The sequence below is a fragment of the Mirounga angustirostris genome, unplaced genomic scaffold (assembly GCF_029215605.1).
Source record: "Mirounga angustirostris isolate CCGP_5_RB_7025 unplaced genomic scaffold, mMirAng1.0.hap1 SCAF_10, whole genome shotgun sequence".
Classification (NCBI taxonomy): Eukaryota; Metazoa; Chordata; class Mammalia; order Carnivora; family Phocidae; genus Mirounga; species Mirounga angustirostris.
Window position 1 is genome coordinate 88,482,730 of NW_026991718.1, and position 20,206 is coordinate 88,502,935.

Sequence of the window (20,206 nt, forward strand, 5' to 3'; positions counted from 1 at the left end):
ATGCTACCTAGAGCAATCTACACATTTTTTTTTGTTTTGTTTTTGTGTTTTTATTTTTAATTTTTATTTTTTTTATTTTATTCTTATGTTAATCCCCATACATTACATCATTAGTTTTAGATGAAGTGTTCCATGATTCACTGTTTGTGCACAACACCCAGTGCTCCATGCAGAATGTGCCCTCCTCAATACCCACCACCAGGCTAACCCATCCTCCCACCCCCCTCCCCTCTAGAACCCTCAGTTTGTTTTTCAGAGTCTATCGTCTCTCATGGTTCGTCTACACATTTAATGCAATCCCTATCAAAATACCGTCCACTTTCTTCAAAGAAATGGAACAAATAATCCTAAAATTTGTATGGAACCAGAAAAGATCCCGAATAGCCAGAGGAATATTGAAAAAGAAAAGCACAGCTGATGGCGTCACAATTCCGGACTTCAAGCTCTATTACAAAGCTGTCATCATCAAGACAGTATGGTACTGGCACAAAAACAGACACACTGATCAATGGAACAGAATAGAGAGCCCAGAAATGGACCCTCAACTCTATCATCAACTAATCTTCGACAAAGCAGGAAAGAATGTCCAATGGAAAAAAGACAGTCTCTTCAACAAATGGTGTTGGGAAAATTGGATAGCCACATGCAGAAGAATGAAACTGGACCATTTCCTTACACCACACACAAAAATAGACTCCAAATGGTTGAAAGACCTCAATGTGAGACAGGAGTCCATCAAAATCCTAAAGGAGAACACAGGCAGCAACCTCTTCGACCTCAGCCACAGCAACTTCTTCCTAGAAACATCGCCAAAGGCAAGGGAAGCAAGGGCAAAAATGAACTATTGGGACTTCATCAAGATAAAAAGCTTTTGCACAGCAAAAGAAAGAGTCAACAAAACCAAAAGACAACCGACAGAATGGGAGAAGATATTTGCAAATGACATATCAGATAAAGGGCTAGTATCCAAAATCTATAAAGAACTTATCAAACTCAACACCCAAAGAACAAAGAATCCAATCAAGAAATGGGCAGAAGACATGAACAGACATTTTTCCAGAGAAGACATCCAAATGGCCAACAGACACATGAAAAAGTGCTCAACATCGCTCGGCATCGGGGAAATCCAAATCAAAACCTCAATGAGATACCACCTCAGACCAGTCAGAATGGCTAAAATTAACAAGTCAGGAAACGACAGATGTTGGCTGGGATGTGGAGAAAGGGGAACCCTCCTACACTGTTGGTGGGAATGCAAACTGGTGCAGCCACTCTGGAAAACAGTATGGAGGTTCCTTGAAAAGTTGAAAATAGAGCTACCATACGACCCAGCAATTACACTACTGGGTATTTACCCCAAAGATACAAATGTAGGGATCCGAATGGGTACGTGCACTCCAATGTTTATAGCAGCAATGCCCACAATAGCCAAACTATGGAAAGAACCAAGATGTCCATCAACAGATGAATGGATAAAGAAGATGTGGTACATATATACAATGGAATATTATGCAGCCATCAAAAGGAATGAAATCTTGCCATTTGCAACGACGTGGATAGAGCTGGAAGGTATTATGCTGAGCGAAATAAGTCAATCAAAGAAAGACATGTATCATATGATCTCACTGATATGAGGAATTCTTAATCTCAGGAAATAAACTGAGGGTTGCTGGAGTGGTGGGGGCTGGGAAGGATGGGGTGGCTGGGTGATGGACATTGGGAAGGGTATGTACTATGGTGAGCGCTGTGAATTGTGTAAGACTGTTGAATCACAGACCTGTACCTCTGAAACAAATAATACATTATATGTTAAAAAAAAAAAAAAAGAAAAAGATAGCAGGAAGCGAAGAATGAAGGGGGGGGAAATTGGAGGGGGAGATGAACCATGAGAGACTATGGACTCTGAGAAACAAACTGAGGGTTCTAGAGGGGAGAGGGGTGGGGGGATGGGTTAGCCTGGTGATGGGTATTAAAGAGGGCACGTACTGAATGGAGCAGTGGGTGTTATATGCAAACAATGAATCATGGAACACTACATCAAAAACTAATGATGTAATGTATGGTGATTAACATAAAAAAAAAGTTGTCTTAAAACTTAAAACTCACTGGCTAGAAGCTGGAGAGTGACCCTCAGAGCTGGAGGGTACAAGAGGTGCCAGGGAAGGAGATCAAAGGGAGAAGGGATGAGTGCTGAGCTGGGCAGGGACTGGGTCTCCCCAGAGGAGCAGCTACAGGCAGAACACACACAAACTTCTTCCCTCTTGCCGGAAGCATGCAGGCCCCCACCCTGGGGTTATAATGGGGCTCAGGCTCCAGCTCCCTCCTCACTGCTGAGGCCACTCTTATCGTCACTCTGACTGGACCCACCGGGCAGCACCATGTCAGTCTAGGTCCTAGGTCCTTGCTAGTTCATAACTTTCCCAGACTGCCTCATACTAGCCTGCGTCAGGGGCAACTTCCTGCCTTAAACTCTCCCAATGCAGCTTCTGGCCTAAGTCACGATCCCAGCCATCTGACCTGCTGCTGAATGCTGGGAAAGGACAGGCTACCCAACACCCTCAGGGATCTCAGCTGCCCTCAGATGGTCACCAGAAACTACTGTGAGTAAGGACAGTCAGAGGCTCCTGGGAAATTTAGATTCCTGGGCCCCAACCCATGCCTGAGCCAGTCTCTCTGGGAACCTGTATTTTTGACAAGCTCCCAGGTGAGTCCGAGGCAGGGCATCCAGCCCATCCACTGTCTCTAAGTGGAAGAGATCCCAAGAGCTCTGCTGTGAGTGAGGAGAGCCTAGCAGTGAGTGGTCAAGGCCTTCTACCCAACATACCTCCAGGCTGCCGGGCAAACTGGAAGATATGGACACGGGTGCCAGTGCTTCCTGCATCAAACATGATGCCGTAGAAAACCTCGTGACCACGTGCAGCTGTCCCTGGGGGACTGTGAGCCTGCTGGCCCCTCCGGGCCCCTGATGCCACCTCAGTGATGCTGAAGAAGGCCTGGGTGGCAGAGGCCCAGTGCCACTTGATGTAGGCGACATAGATGAACAGGCAAATGAACAGCCCCAGGGGGTACGCCACCTTTGTCATCTTCAGGTTTCCATTATTTGGTATTTTTCTCATTTCTCTGTCTGCTGAGGACTGTGCTGCAGTTGCTGGAGGAAAGGGAGGAGAAGCAGGAAAAACATGTTAGGCTACAAGCTTCTGGGGCAAGTCAGAAGTCCCTGTGCTCAGGGACAAAACATTGAGCCGAAACTGGTCTGCATTTTCCCCCTGGAATCAGAAGCTTCATTCAGTCCTCAAAGTGCTTCCAGAAGGTGTGAGCCCATTTTACAGAAGAGGAACAGGAACCGGGTTTTACAAAGACTAGATAACTTGTTTGAGGTGGTAGGTCCTGGAGGGTCTGACTTGGGGCACAGACCCACAACTGCTGGCTCTAAGGCCTGAGCCTGGTCCCCAGCAAGTGCTGTTCCAGACAAGTGGCTTTGGGACTTGTTGCCACTTCAAACAGCCACATGTAAATGGTGTCCCCAAACCTTTCAAGGTACGGGAACACATGTCCAATCCATTCTTTAAATTCTCACTTCCTCTTCTATACAGATATTTAATTCTTAGAAGGCTTAAAGTCTCATCCCTTGGGGACTACAGAGAGCCCCAGCCATGTCTGAGAAACGCAGCTCATTTCTCTGGAAGTTTTACAGGAGATGTCTCTTTTCACTCATGTACTACACTCCGCCAAGGAGGAAATAATGCCTGTGTGCTTTCCAGCCTATGAAAATCTTACCTGAGTAGCAAAAGAACTAACTCAGCACCACTGTCTTTGGTTCAATGCCCCCTGTGCCCCCAAACGAAAGCATTTGTTCAGGCTTTCTTAGCAGCTTCTGGTGTAACACACCATGTGGGAACCTGAGGCTTCAAAGGACAAGAAGTGAGGTGCTTGATTCTCAGGGATACCCTACCCTTGGGGAATGTCCACCTGTGTCCATCCCTGACTTTGTCAGTTGTGGCAAGTGCAGTGGACACTCCTAGAGGTAAGGAGACAGGAAAGTGCCATTGTGAAAGCAAGACACATAAGAGACCAATATGAACATGGATGCCAAAATTCTCACCAAGATACCAACCAATAGGATTCAACAGTACATTAAGAGGATTGTTCACCATGACCAAGTGGGATTTATTCCTGGGCTGCAAGGGTGGTTCAACATCTGCAAATCAATAAGTGTGATACAACACATTAATAAAAGAAAGGATAAGACCCATACGATCCTCTCAATTGATAAAGAAAAAGTATTTGATAAAATACAGTATCCTTTCTTGATTAAAACTCTTCACAGTGTAGGGATAGAGGGTACACACCTCAATATCATAAAAGCCATCTATGAAAAGCCCACAGTGAATATCAGTCTCAATGGGGAAAAACTGAGAGCTTTTCCCCTAAGATCAGGAACACGACAGGGAGCCCACTCTCACCACTGTTGTTCAACATAGTACTAGAAGTCCTAGCCTCAGCAATCACAAACAAAAAGAAATAAAAGGCATCCAAATTGGCAAAGAAGTCAAACTGTCACTCTTCGCAGATGACATGATACTCTATGTGGAAAACCCAAAAGACTCCACCCCAAAATTGCTATAACTCATACAGGAATTCAGCAAATCAGCTGCATTTCTATACACTAACAATGAGACAGAAGAAAGAGAAATTAAGGAATCGATCCCAATTATAATTGCACCAAAAACCATAAGATACCTGGAAACAAACCTAACCAAAGAAGTAAAGGATCTGTACTCTGAAAACTATAGAACACTTATGACAGAAATTGAGGAGGACACAAAGAAATGGAAAAACATTCCATGCTCATGGATTGGAAGAACAAACATTGTTAAAATGTCTATGCTACCCAGAGCAATCTATACATTCAATGCAATCCCTATTGAAATACCATCAACATTTTCACAGAGCTGAAACAAATAATCCTAAAATTTGTATGAAACCAGAAAAGACCCCAAATACCCAGAGGAATGTTGAAAAAGAAAACCAAAGCCGGAGGCATCATGATTCAGGACTTCAAGCTCTACTACAAAGCTGTCATCATCAAGACAGCATGGTACTGGCACAATAACAGACACATAGATCAATGGAACAGAATAGAGAATCCAGAAATGGACCCTCAACTCTACGGTCAATTAATCTTCTACAAAGCAGGAAAGAATATTCAATGGAAAAAAAGACAGTCTCTTCAATATATGGTGCTGGGAAAATTGGACAGCCACATGCAGAAGAATGAAACTGGACCGTTTTCTTACACCACACACAAAAATAAACTTAAAATGGATGAAAGACCTAAATGTGAGATAGGAATCCATCAGAATCCTAGAGGAGAACGCAGGTAGCAACCTCTTTGACCTTGACCGCAGCAACTTCTTGCTAGACATGTCTCCAAAGACGAGAGAAAGAAAGACAAAAATGAAATACTGGGACTTCATCAAGATAAAAAGCTTCTGCACAGCAAAGGAAATAGTCAAACCAATAGTCTCTTTTGAGACAACCGACAGAATGGGAGAAGATATTTGCAAATGACTTATCAAATAAAGGTAGTGTCCAAGATCTATAAAGAACTTATCAAACTCAACACCCATGGGCACCTGGGTGGCTCAGTCAGTTAAGCATCTGCCTTTGGCTCAGATCATGATCCCAGAGTCCTGGGATCCAGTCCTGCATTGGGCTCCCTGCTTGGCTTCTCCCTCTCCCCTTGCTTCTCCCCCCTGCTCATGCTTTCTCTTTGTCAAAAAAATAAATAAAACCTTTAAAAACCAAAAAACTCAACATCCAAAGAACAAATAATCCAGTCAAGAAATGGGCAGAAGACATGAACAGACATTTCTCCAAAGACATACAAATGGCCAACAGACAAATGAAAAAATGCTCAACATCACCTGACATCAGGGAAATCCAAATCAAATCCGTAAGATAGCACCTCACACCAGTCAGAATGGCTAAAATTAACAAGTCAGGAAACAACAGATGTTGGTGAGGATGTGGAGAAAGGGGACCCTCTTACGCTGTTAGTGGGAATGCAAGCTGGTGCAGCCACTTTGGAAAACAGTAAGGAGGTTCCTCAAAAAGTTAAAAATAGAGCTACCCTATGACTCAGTGATTGCACCACTAGGTATTTACTCCAAAGATACAAATGGAGTGATTCGAAGAGGCATCTGCACCCTAATGTTTATAGCAGCAATGTCCACAGTAGTTAGACTGTGGAAAGAGCTGAGATGTGCATTGACAGATGAATAAAGAAGATGTGGTATATACATACAATGGAATATTATTGAGCCATCAAAAAAAAATGAAATCTTACCATTTGCAATGACGTGTATGGAACTAGAGAGTATTATGCTAAGTGAAATAAGTCAATCAGAGAAAGACAATTATCATTATGATCTCACTCAGAGGTAGAATTTAAGAAAAAAACAGGATCACAGGGGAAGGGAGGGAAAAATAAAATAAGACGGAATCAGATAGGGAGACAAACCATGAGAGACTCTTAACCATAAGAAACAAACGGAGGATTGCTGGAGGGGAGGTTGGTGGGGGGGATGGGATAACTAGGTGATGGGCATTAAGGAGGACATGTGATGTAATGAACACTGGGTGTTATATGCAACTAATGAATCATTGAACTCTACCTCTGAAACGAATAATACACTATATGTTAATTGATTGAATTTAAATAAAATAAAATAAATTAAAAAAAAAGAAAGCAGGATATGGGTTTGTGTTCTGTCCACAGCAGCATGTGACCGTGGGCAAATTAAACTTCACAGGGGGCTGGGGTCCTCATCTGTAAGGTAGAAAGCCACCAGATGACGCTGTCTGGGGATACAATGAGATGTGTGATGTGCTCAGAAGAGGACACAGAGAACACATACTGAATGCTGGCTTTACAGCAGGGCCGTGGGAGGTAACATCCCCTTAGAAGCAGGGACAGTGATGGGCAGGAGTGCTGGAAGATAGTGTGACTGCACTGTCTGTGGAGGGCCAGGGCTAGAAGTGCAGGGGTCAAACCTGTGGTGGTCTTTACACCAACCTCGAGGGTACCAGGGAAGAGGAGAAATGGAATGAAAGTGGCCCTTGGGGCGGGGGGTGGGGGGTGGGTGGGTGGGACAGAGTCCAGGCCTTCTGCAGCTACTCCTTTCCAGGATCTAGCCCTGCAGCCATACCTGGATGCCCTCAGGTCTGACCAGCACTGCCCAAACCTTTGGGCTGTCTCTGTGCTCCTACCTAAGGAATAGGCTTCTCCAGCGGCCCACCTCCCAAGCTTGGGCAGGGGGTAGGACAAATCACGCCCGCCCTCCTGAGCATCTGCTGTGCACAGGGCTGTGGGAATGCCTCTGCTAGCAAGACCAAGGAGCAAGCCTCCTTCCCAAGCCCCTGTTCCTGCCAGACTTTGGGCCTCTCTTGGGTCTCACTGCACTTAGGAGCTTCCTACTGCTCTCAAGATCATGTCACACCCCTGGGTGGGCCTAGCTCCTTACCAGCCTCTGCAGCTTTCCATCACCCTCTCTTGTCTTTGCTCACAGTGCTCTGAGAACCTAGTATCTCCTTCTGTTCTGTGTTCCCAGAATGCTCGTGCACCAACCTGGCTGGCCAAACTTGTCTTCATCCCCAAGCCTCAGCTGATATGTTATTGTCCCCACTTTCCCTGATCACCCACAACTTGAACAGCCTTCACCCCCATTATGCTCTCTCTGCACTCCCTGCCCTCTTCTGACCTGGCACCACCATAATTTATAACAATGTCAGGGTCTGTGGGATTAATTCCTAAAGGTCCAGGTCACCCTCTAGGCTATGAACTTCCAAGGGGCAGGGACTTAGCCTGTTTTGTGCCACTGCAGCTCAGTTGAGAACATAGGCCCTTATCTAGAAGGGTGGAGGACGCTCCTCTATCCCCATCTACCTCCCATACTGTTGCCAGACACACAGAAAAGTCCCTGTTTCAAATCCTTTAATGAGGAGAGGATGTCAGCAAGATGGTGGAATAGGGGGCCCTAGGCCTTTGTTACCCCATAGAAATATTAAAAAAAAATTGGGACTTGTTAAAATATTTTTTATAAGAGTCCTGAAAAACAGTCAAAGATCTATAGATCTATAAGCAAATGCCCAATCAAGAAGTCAAATTCAGGGACGCCTGGGTGGCTCAGTCAGTTAGGTGTCTGTCTTTGGCTCAGGTCATGATCCCAGGGTCCTGGGATCGAGTCCTGCATCGGGCTCCTTGCTCAGCAGGGAGCCTGCTTCTCTCTCTGCCTGCCGCTCCCCCTGCTTGCATGTTCTCTCTCTCTGACAGATAAGCAAAATCTTTTAAAAAATCAACTTAAAAAAAAAAGTCACATTCAGAATGGTCGGAAGTTTTGTGGTGTTTACTCACCCTTGCTCCACCCCTCCCTGCATAGCATGGTCTAAAGGAAGCAGCAGTCCAGTGCCTATCTCCTTCCCTCAAACTGGAGAGAGCAGAACATCATCCTAACCTGTCTTGGGGCTGGTCTCTGTTTTGCCCGACTTAGAACTCAGAGCTCAGATGGGGGAAAAGTGTGGAAGGCCGTTGTGGGTACCACTTTTTTTTTTTTTAATTTTTATTTATTTATTTATTTATTCATTTATTTTAAAAGATTTTATTTGTGAGAGAGAGAGAGAGAGAGCGCGCACGCACAAGCAGGGGAAGCAGCAGGCAAAGGGAGAAGCAGGCTCCCCGCTGAGCAGGGAGCCCGATGTGGGACTTAATCCCAGCGGATCATGACCTTAGCTGAAGGCAGGCGCTTAACCGATTGAGCCACCCAGGCATCCCAGTTGTGGATACTTCTTGTGAAAGTCAGAGGGTGACTAGAGAGCCAAACATGCCTGAGGCAAGAGGCTGGTATGTGTTTGGGGGGAAGAAATAATAGAACATCAAAGGCCTAAGAAAGAGCATGGCTGAAACTGTTTGAGAAATTAAGACATTTAAAAGCAGCCATAATATATGGGGGAATTGAAACTAACACACACACAGGCCCAGGCAACACATGTTCAGAAAAAATCCTGAGAAGACCTTAAGCCTTTGCCTTGGGCTGACTCCAAGGCTCAGACACATCCTGTTAATTAGTGAAGGTCTTTCATGGCACAGAGCCAGTCTGCAAAGACTGGGAGAGGTGGCTATTTTCTCAAATGCTCAATTTTTCAACAACAACAAAGATCACAAGGCATATAAAGAAACAGGAAAATATAGTCCATTCAAAGAAGAAAAAGTGGCAGAAACTGTCCCTGAAGAAATACAGGCATTGGATGTACTAGATAAAGACTTAAAACAACTGTCTTACATATGCTGAAAGAGCTAAAGAAAACATAAGAACTGAAAGAAACTAGGAAAATGATATAGGACAACAAAATGAGAGTATCAATGAAGAGACAGAAATTGTAAAAAGGAACTAAACAAATTGTGGGGGTGAAAAGTACAGTAACACATTATAATCAAACTGCTGAAAGCCAGGAAAAAAAAAAAATCTTGAAAGCAGCAAGAGAAAAGTAATTCATCATGCACAAAGGATCCTTAATAAGATTATCAACTCATTTCTCAGCAGAAACTTTGGAGGCCAGAAAGCAGTGGGATGATATATTCCAACTGCTGAAAGAAAAAAATCTGTCAACTGAGAATTTTGTATTCAGTAAAACTATCCTTCAAAAATGAAGGTGAAATTAAGGCATTCCAAGATAGATAAAAACTGAGGGAGGTCATTACCAATAGACCTGCCCTATAGCAAATGCTAAAGGCTGAAATGAAAAGATGCTAGACAGTAACTGAAAGCCATGAGAAATATAAAGATCTCCAGTAAAGTTATATACATGGACAAATACAACAACCAGTATTACTGTATATTTGGTTTATAACTCCACTTTTTATTTTCTTCAGTATTTAAAAGACAAAGGCTGTGATATCAAAAACATAAATTAGGGAGACATACAGATATAAAGGAGTATCATATGCAATTTGAGCTAGGCTGGGATAGACTGTTATAATTTTAGGATGTTATAGGTAATCTCTGTGGTAACCCCAAAGAAAATACCTAGAAATATATACAAAAGGAAATGAGAAGGCAATCAATACTATCCCTAGGAAAAAATCAATTAAACACAAAGGAAGGCAATAATGGAGGAAAATGAGTGACAAAAATAGCTAAGACATACACAAAATAAAATGGCAAAAGTAGTTCTTCCCTGTCAGTACTTTAAATGTAAAAGGATTAAACTCCCCAACCACAATGCATAGAGTAGCTGAATGGATAAAAAAACAAAATCCAACCATATGCTTCTACAAGAGACTTACTTTAGATCTAAGGGCCCATATAGACTTAAGGTAAAAGGATGAAAAAAGATTCCATGAAAAGAGTAACCAAAAGGGAGGAGAATATCTACACTAATATCAGACAAAACAGACTTTAAGTCAAAAACTGTCACAAGAAATAAAAACATGTATCACTGTATAATAATAAAAGGATCAAGTCACCAGTAAAATAAAATAATTGTAAACATATACACCAGAGCTCCTAAATATATGAAGCAAACAGAACTGAAAGGAGAAGTAGACAGTCATACAATAACAGTGGGAGAATTCAGTATCCTGCTTTCAATAAAGTATAGAAAAATCAGACAGAGATCAATAAGGAAATAGGGGACTTGAACAACACTAAAGACCAACTGGACCTAACAGGCACATACAGACCACCCAACAGCAGCAGCATATACGTTCTTCTCAAGTGCACATGGAACATCCTCCAGGATAGATGACATGACAGGATACAGAACATGTGTCAATATATTTTAGAAGATTACAGTCAAAGTATATTTTCTGATCAAAATGGAATGAAACTAGAAGTTAATCGGAGAAGGAAAGATGGAAAATTCTCAAACACATGGAAACTACACACCACACTCTTTTTTTTTTTTAAGATTTTATTTATTTGAGATAGAACAAGAGAGAGAGCATGAGCGGGGGCGGGGCAGAGGAAGAAGCAGGCTCCCCACTGAGCAGAAAGCCCAATGCAGGGCTTGATCCCAGGACCCTGAGATCATGACCTGTGCCGAAGGCAGATGCTTAACCAACTGAGCCACCCAGGGGCCCCTAAATACCACACTCTTAAACAACCAATGGGTCATAAAAGAAATCAGAAGGGAAATCAGAAAATATCTTGTGACAAATGAAAATGAAAACACAACATATCAAAACTTATGGAATGCAATGAAAGCAGTACCAATAGGGAAAATGATACACGTAAATGCTTACATAAAAGGAGAAGATTTCAAACCAACAACCTAACCGTATATCTTAAGGAACTAGAAAAAGAACAAATTATTTATTTATTTATTTTTAAACATTTTCTTTTTTTTAATTTAAATTCAATTAGCCAACATATCATTAGTTTCAAATGTAGTGTTCAGTAATTCATCAGTTGCATATAACACCCCATGCTCATCACATCAGGTACCCTCCTTAATGCCCATGACTAAGTTACCCCATCCTCCCACCCACCTCCCTCCCTATTTTTAAATATTTTTAATTTTTATTTATTTATTTTTAAGTATCCTCCACACCCAGCATGCAGCCCAATATGGGGCTTGAACTCATGACCCTGAGATGAAGACCTGAGTGGAGATCAAGATTCGGACGCTTAACTGACTGAGCCACCCAGGTTCTCCAAAAAAGAATTAAACACAAAGCTAGAAGAAAAGAAACAATAAAAATTAAAGCAGGATAAATAGAGGATAGAAAAACAAGAGAGAAAAGTCCATGAAACCAAGAGTTGGTTCTTTGAAAAGATCACCATAACTGAAACCTTTAGCTATCTTGACTAAGAAATAAAGAGAAAAGACTCAAATTATAACTAAAATCAGAAATGAAAGAGGGAACATTACTACTGATTTTATAGAATGAAAATGCTTATGAGAGTATAATGAACAGTTGTACACTAATAAATTGGATGACCTAGACAAAATCAACAAATTCCGAAACACATAACCTACAAAGAAGAATTATGAAGAAATCTAAAGACCTATAACTAGTAAGGAGACCAAATCAGTAATCAAAAATCTCCCAACAAAGAAAAGCCCTGGACCAAATGAATACTGACTTGTTAGTCACCTCTGATTTTACCAAACATTTCAAGAATTCCAAAATCTTCTAAAAAAAACAAAAAGGGCGCCTGGGTGGCTCAGTCGTTGAGCGTCTGCCTTCGGCTCAGGTCATGATCCCAGGGTCCTGGGATCGGGTCCCACATTGGGCTCCCTGCTCTGCGGGAAGCCTGCTTCTCCCTCTCCGGCTCCCCCTGCTTGTGTTCCTGCTCTTGCTATGTCTCTCTCTGTCAAAAAAATAAATAAAAATCTAAAAAAAAAAAAAAAAAGAATTCCAAAATCTTCCCAAAAAATGAAGAGAAGGGACCACTTTTTAACTCATTCTATGAGGCCAGCATTACCCTAACACCAAAACCAGACAAAGACACTACAAAAAAATATAGACCATCATTCCTTATGAATAGTGACGCAAAAATCCTTGACAAATAACAGCAAACTGAATTCAACCACATAGCAAAGGGACCAAGTGGGATTTATTCCTGGAATACAAAGATGGTTCAAGACTTGAAAATCCATCAAGGCAAATATATCACATTAACAGAATAAAGGGGGGGGGAGCGCCTCGGTGGCTCAGTCAGTTAAGCATCCAACTCTTGATTTTGGCTCACGTCATGATCTTGGGGTCGTGAGATCTGGCCTCACACTGGACTCTGTGCTCAGCACAGAGTCTGCCTGTCCCTCTCCCTCTGCTCCTCCCCTTGCTCCCATACACTCCCTCTCTGAAATAAATAAAAATAAAATCTTAAAAAAAAAAAACAGAATAAAGGGAAAAATTGATATGATCATCTCAATCGATGCAGAAAAAACATTTAATCAAATATGATACCTTTCCATAATGAAAACAACCAACAAACAAAAATAGAAGGAAACTACCTCAACATAATTAAGGCCATATATGCAAACCCAACAGCTAACATCATACTCAGTGGTGAAAAACTGAAAACTTTTACTTTAAAATCAGGAACAAGAAAGGAGGTCTGTTTTCAACACTTCCATTCAACATAGTATTGGAAGTTCTAGCCAGACCAATTAGGAAAGAAAAAGAAATAAAAGGCATGCAAATTAGGAAGGAAGAAGTAAAATTATTTGTTCATAGATTACATGATCTAACATGTAGAAAGCCCTAAGGATTCCACAGGAAAGGAAAATAACTGTTAGAACTAATAAATTCAACAAGGTTACAGAACACAATATTAACACAAAAAATCGGTTGTTTCTATCCATTATAATGAACAATTTGAAAAAGAATTTAAGAAAACAATTCTATTTACAATAGCATCAAAAAGAATAAAATACTTAAGAATAAAGTTAACCAAGGAGGTGAAAGACTTGTACCCTGAACACTACAAAACATAGCTGGAAGAAAATTAAGAGTCAAATAAATAGTATAAAGATAGCCTGTGTTCATGGATGAGACGACTTAATATTGATAAAGGTATCAATACTAGCTACAGTGGTCCACAGATTCAATGCAATCCCTATAAAAATCCAAATGATTTTTTTTTTTGCAGAGACAGAAAAAAAAAATCCTAAAATTCATAAGGAATCTCAAGGGACCCCAAATCACAAAACAATCCTGAAAAAGAACAAAGTTGAAGCCTCATACTTCCTGATTTCAAAATAAAGCCACAGTAATAAACAACTTGTGGTAGTGGTATCAAGACAGGCACAAAGACCAATGAAACAGAATAGAAAGCCCAGAAATAAATCCTCATGTACATGGTAAAATGATCTTTGACAAGGGTACCAAGACCATTCATGGGGGAAAGGACGGTCTCTTTAACAAATGGTACTGGGAAAACTGGATATCCACCTAAAAAAGACTGAAGTTGGATCCTACCTTACACCATATGCAGAAATTAACCCAAAATGGATTGAAGACCTAACTATAAAACAAACTCCTAGAAAAAAATATAGTAGAAAAGCTTTGTAGCATTAAATTTGGCAATGATTTCTTGGATAAGTACCAGAAGCAAAAACAGGACAGCAAAAAGACAAATGTGACAAATTAAAAAAACTTCATGCATCAATGGACACTAACCACAGAGAAAAAAGGCACCCCACAGGATGGGAGGACATATTTGCAAATCATATCTGATCAGGGATTAATACTTGGAATATAGAGAACTAAAACTCGACAATGAAAAAAAACCAAGCAACTTAATTCATAGTATGAATACATGCAGAGCAACTGGATACACACCTCTTTAAAGATATATAAATGACCAACAAGCATATGAAAAGATGCTCAACAGCACTAATCATAAGATGTGCAAAACCACAATGACTTATCATCTCACAACCATTAGGATAGCCACATAAAACAACAAAAAATAACAAGTGTTGGAAAGGATGTGGAGAAATTAGAACCTCTGTGGGATATACTTTAAAGATTTTATTTATTTGACAGAGAGAAAGAGAGAGAGTGCTTGCGCACAAGCAGGGGGAGAGGGGGAGCCGCAGGCAGAGGGAGAGGGAGAAGCAGGCTTCCTGTTGAGCAGGGAGCCCAATGCAGGGCTTGATCCCAGGACCCTGAGATCATGACCTGAGCCGAAGGCAGACGCTTAACTGACTGAGCCACCTAGACGTCCCCCTCTGTGGGATTATAAAATGGTTGAGCCACTAGTGAGAGTAGTATGGAAGCTCCTCAAAAACTAAAAATAGAATCACCATATTGATCCAACAATCTTATTTTTGCATCAGAAATGCAGAAACGCATTATATCAGAAAAAGAATTGAAAGCTCACTGCCACATTATTCACAATAGCCAAGAGATGGAAGCAGCCCAAAAATCCATTGATAGATAAATGGATAAAGAAAATGTGGTGTACATACACAATAGATTATTATTCAGCCTTAGAACGGAAGGAAACTCTGACACATGCTACAACATGGATGAACCTTGAACACACTATGCTAAATGAAGTCAGTCAGTCACAACTGAACTAATATTCCACTTATTATGAATTACCTAGAGTACTCAAATCCAGAGACAGAGAGTAGAACAGTGGTTCCAGGGGTTGGGCTAAGGCAGGGAATGAGGAGCTATTGTTTAATGAGTGCAGAGATTCAGTTTGGGAAGATGAAAAAGTTCTGGAGATGGACGGCTGTAATGGGCACAACAATGTGAATGTAATGAATGCCACTAACTGTATACTTAAAATCGTTGAAATGGTAAATTTTATATGTATTTTATCATAAGAAAAAAAAATCCTTTAATGGCTCTGAGGCCAGGCAGGTAACATAAATGAGTTCTGTGGGCACAGGACTAAAGGCAGTGGTGGTGGGAGAAGGAAGAGGGCTGGGCCTGCTCATTGCATCAAATGTTTTAAAGTTTCAGTCCTGCCTCACTCTCAACAGCAGTAGCAGGTCATGCCTTACTGAGATTCTTTCTGCCTTAAACTTTTTTTTTTTTTTTTTTAAGATCTTGTTCTGTTGGTCCTTTCTCCATACCTCTACAAAATCTACCCAAGATGCTTACTGCCACTCTGAACCTTGGCAGCTAGAGGCTTCTCTCTTGGGCTCTTTGGTGCTCTATACACTTCCACTCCCTAAGTAAGCAGTATGTGGAGCTATTCATTTGTGCCTTTCTTCTCTCTGGTTAGGGTGCCTCTCTAGAAACGGGGACCAGCCCACTCTTCCCTGGGTCTTCCAACCCTGACACAAGGCCAGAGCCCAGCAGCCACTCAGTCAATACTACTTGCTGGTGAAGGAGGCTAGCTGATGGAGCCATCAGCAATGCTTCAGGACCCAGACGATGACCACCAACAGAAGTAGGCCATTTGGGCAGGAGACTACAGTGACCAGGTTTTCAACATGTCAAGTTTGAAATGACAGCAGAACATCAGTCAGAAATGGAACTGACCCTTGTGAGATAGCAGGTTTGGGGTTGGGACCTGGGAAATGATCCGCAGTAAAAGGATGTTAGCTAAGATCAGGAGTGAAGACATCAATGACAGAAGACCCAGGGACGAGCAGAGGCTGAGATGTGACCTGGGGAATGCCCGTCCCCAGGTAGCCAGCGCTCACCCTACAACTAGCCTTCTCACAGGCCTCCCTTCGTTAGGTTACTGTAACCCAGAGTTTTCCACTGCTAACAGATCATTAAACAAAAGTATTTATAGACAATGTTCTAAAGCAGCTATCTCTAAGGATGAATAAGGACACAAAAGTAATACTAACATAACTCAGTGTTTTATAAGATTTTTTTTTTAAAGATTTTATTTATCTATTTGACACAAAGAGACACAGTGAGAGAGGGAACACAAGCAGGGGGAGTGGGAGAGGGAGAAGCAGGCTTCCCGTGAGCAGGGAGCCCGATGCGGGGCTCGATCCCAGGACCCTGGGAACATGACCTGAGCCGAAGGCAGATGCTTAACGACTGAGCCACCCAGGCGCCCCTAAGATCCCTCCTTTTTTCTTTTTTTTTGCTTGCTCTCCTGTCCCTCTCGACCAGTGGGCCAGGGCAGCACAGGTATAAGACCCTTTTACATAATCAACTTTTATCATGTCCTATGTTACTCTAAGAACCATGACCTACATGATCAGATTAACAGGTAGTATAGCAAATTTTGAGGCAAAGGTTGCTCTTTGTTAAATTTGTCTACCCACTAAAAAAATACCCTTTACATATGCTACATCCTGTTAACAGAGACCCACAAGGCCAGCACTTATACCACACAACAGACAACAACTTATTTACATATAACAGCGCCAAGGCCCAGGGAATATTTGGAAACAGACTTGTCTGGAATCACACAGCTGGCATGTGGCAAGGCACAGACAAGACTTTCTGGCTTCTGTCTCCAAATTAAATGTGCTCCATCATTTCACTTTCCCTATTAATGTTAAGACTCTAGACAACCAAAAAATACTCACATAAAATTACATGCATATAATTGTCACAGTTACACACCAACAGGCTCAGCATGACATAAACAGAGTCCAAACCGAAAATAACATTTAAGGGAGCACAGAGCCAGGAAGAGCCTGGCCCATAGGCACCTCCATGTCCTAAAGGCTCAAACCTAAAAGCCAGTTTCATTCCATTGGGTTAAGGTGTTCAGTAATACTAAGTACTATGAGACAACTTCCAGAGGAGCAAATCACGTTTCCATGAGCACCACTAACACCATAGTGTAAATGTGTCAACCAGGTCCTTCCTAGAGGTCCACTCAAGAAAACAACTCAGCTTTAATTTTGTCCTTTAAAGGAGAGAGAGAGAATCTAGAACAAGGCTATAAGGAAGGTAAGCCAGGTGTGGAATAAGGAGTAGGCTGGGAGTAGGGTGGGGCAGGATGTAAGGTGCACAAAAGCCAAGAGAGGTTTGGCTCAGCAAACCTTGCTCCCATCTGGCTCCTGTTGGGGGCTGCCCTGTGTCAGGTGGAGGTCGGGGTCAGGGAGAATTTGGGTATGGAGTAGTGATGCCGGAGGCAGGTGCCTGCCCCATCCCTCAGCTAGCTTTCTAGGAGCTGGGGAAGGCAGGTGAGCTCTTGGGAGATACAAGCTTTATCTGATTTGGATCAGTGGCCACACAATCTGTTAGCCAGTTTCTTCAAGGTTTTCAGTTAAAGTACACAAAGAGCCATGTGTGCAATGACTGCCACATATGCTAAAAACCTATCCAAAATTATACGACATTAACAAACCACCACTTATTCTCCTAGAGGTTTAAATTGACTTTTCTCTCCTTCTCTGAAAAAAAGTATACATACATGAGTCAGCCCTGTTAACACCACCAGTTGTTTCCTTTTCACAAGACACAGTGGGCGGGGAAGCTCTTCCAAGATCTCTTTACATGGTTGTCCACCTCTCTGGTTTTCATATTAGGTTCCACAAGGGAGACAGACACACATATTAGCCAACTGATGCTTACGAGGGAAGGAATGGGGGGTACAGAAAACAATTTCTGGGTTTATACTACTATGCTCCCCCCCCAACAGAACCTTCCCCAGACAAAACCTAATCCCCCATCCATCACAGCTCCTGCACAGTGGGTCAGAAAGCCCTTGTAATCACAATTGCTATCCACCTATCCCCAAGGAACCTCCCTCCTAGAGTTTCAGATTCCCTCACTGGGGGTGCGGGGGGTGGGGTGGGGGTGGGGAGGCTATGGGCTAGGACCTCCACAGGATCCTGAAGAATGTATGGCCTGGTATGCATGATCCTGGAATACACGTGTGTGTAGGGACAACTGGAGCTACCCAGGCACTTCTGGGTGAATGATTCTTTTGGATGGACGCCTGGGATATGGAGGACTTTGCTCATCATAATCTACAAAAACAATTCAGGCTTTCCTCCAACCCTTAAAACCATTTTATGGCTCCTAGCTGAACTTAAGATAACCACCACCCTTCCTTCCATGGCCCCCTGCCCATCTGTCCCTTCTCTTTTACTCTCCTGCCTCTTCAAGGCTTTCCACTGAAGGGAGTCGAGCCTGGTGTCCAGCTCTATCCACCTCAGGGTGTCTCTCTCTCTGGTAGCCTGGAGCACTGCTGGCTCATGCCTCAGCTCAGGCAGAACCACCTTGAGCTCTTCTTCTGGTCACCACAGCAATGTCAGAATTTATTGTCCTCACAACTGCAGTACTGTCAGAATGGCACTATCTTGCCTGTTACTTGGGCTTCCCAACTGGGCTGTGAGGCCCAGGAGGGAAGGGGCCTTGCCAGTCCTTCCCCTATTGGATCTCCTGCACCTGGCACAGCCCTGGGAAGCGGGTCAGCAAATGCTGAATGAATGAATGCAGCAAGCTCCAGGATTCCTGGGGGTAGAGACCCTTGCTGTCTGGCCCACCCAGTTTCTAGAACACGGATTGTTCCTCTCACAGGTCAGCGGAGTCCAGAGTTCTGGGAAGACTAATGGAGCCAGGACAAGAAGGCAGCAAGACGGAAGACCCGCGTGCGAATAACCGAGAGTCCGCCTGCAGGAGCTACTGCTAGAGACCCAGGAGCTGACAGGTGTGTGCGTCTGGACCCCCCAGGCCCCGACCCTCCTCCACTCGGACCCCTCCTCCAGCGCGCCGCACGCCGGGCTGCCCACGTGCAGCTACCTGGGCCCGGCGGACCCCGCCAGCCCCACACACGCCTCAGGCCCGCCCTTACCCTGCAGGGTCCCCTCTGCCCTACCACGGAGGGAGGTTCCGTTTCCCGAGAGCACGCGGGCAACCGAGGAAGCTTCCCTGCTCTCGCTCCCGGGCCGGCGTTACCAGGGCCTCCGCCCACAGGCCGCGAGCCGGCAGATCCCGGGAGCCTGAGCCCCGCCCACGTGCACGTCGTGTCACAGGCCGGGCGGAGCTGGGCGTTTGGGGCCCAGCGCGCAGGCGCGGCGTATGGACGGGGCGCAGCGGGCTCTGCTGCGCAGGCGCGGCCGTGTTTTCTGGTTGGGTAGTTCTCGTTCCCTTCAGGCTAGTTTCGGCTAGTGTCGGCTCTGACCCGGGACTTTACCTGTCTGGCCTCCAGCGCCCCAGTGCAGCCCTCGCCGGCCGGATTCGGCTCCTGTCGCAGCTTGTAGGGGTTCCTCTGTGCGGCAGGGCAGGCTGCGGTGCTGGCCGAGGAGTTACACCATAACCTCACAACCTTGACCTTGACCAGCCTGAGGAAGTTTTGAATTTTCCTTGGGTCCCTCCATACCTAAAGCCCCCCCCCCCTTCTTTTTTGAAGGTAATACGTGACAGAAAATGCAACTACAACACAATAGGCAGTGCGATGAATCTCTCTTGTTCTTGACCCCCATTTTCCTAACTCTTCCTAGGTGCTGCCAAGGTGGGTCGTCAGCTCCTGACTTGGGTTAATCATCCACGTAGGCTCCCAGTTTACTTAAGGATCATGGTGGTAGGGTCTGCCCAGATGTCCGCTCAGTCAGTCCCATTTTGCTCTGCCCAGCCCAGGAGCTGCCTTCCCAGCTTCTCTTGCGGTTCGGCTGCCCATGTAACAGCGTCTGGCCAATGAGCTGTGTGCGTGCCTCTTCTTGGGCTGGTTTGGAAACCCACCTCATCTCGAGGTGGTGTGGGGCCAGTGATGGGGAGACTGTGGGAGGACCATTAGTGGGTTCCTGAAGCACA

General features: G+C 43.8%; 1 protein-coding gene across 3 annotated transcripts in view; it reads right to left on the reverse strand.

The window, feature by feature from the left end:
• ENTPD6 (ectonucleoside triphosphate diphosphohydrolase 6) overlaps positions 1-19,422 on the reverse strand; it is a 44,162-nt gene extending 24,740 nt beyond the window's left edge. Inside the window, exons 1-2 of one of the 3 annotated variants that reach the window (XM_045885333.3) lie at positions 19,272-19,422; positions 2,825-3,148 (exon numbers count right to left, since the gene is read on the reverse strand). In XM_045885333.3, the coding sequence (XP_045741289.1) occupies positions 2,825-3,116 (292 nt within the window). In that variant the 5' untranslated portion in view covers positions 3,117-3,148; positions 19,272-19,422. Of the gene's footprint in view, positions 1-2,824; positions 3,149-19,247 lie in introns of all 3 variants that reach the window. The other 2 variants (XM_045885332.3, XM_045885335.3) reach the window with 2 other exon arrangements.
• Between the last annotated feature and the right edge of the window lie 784 nt (positions 19,423-20,206).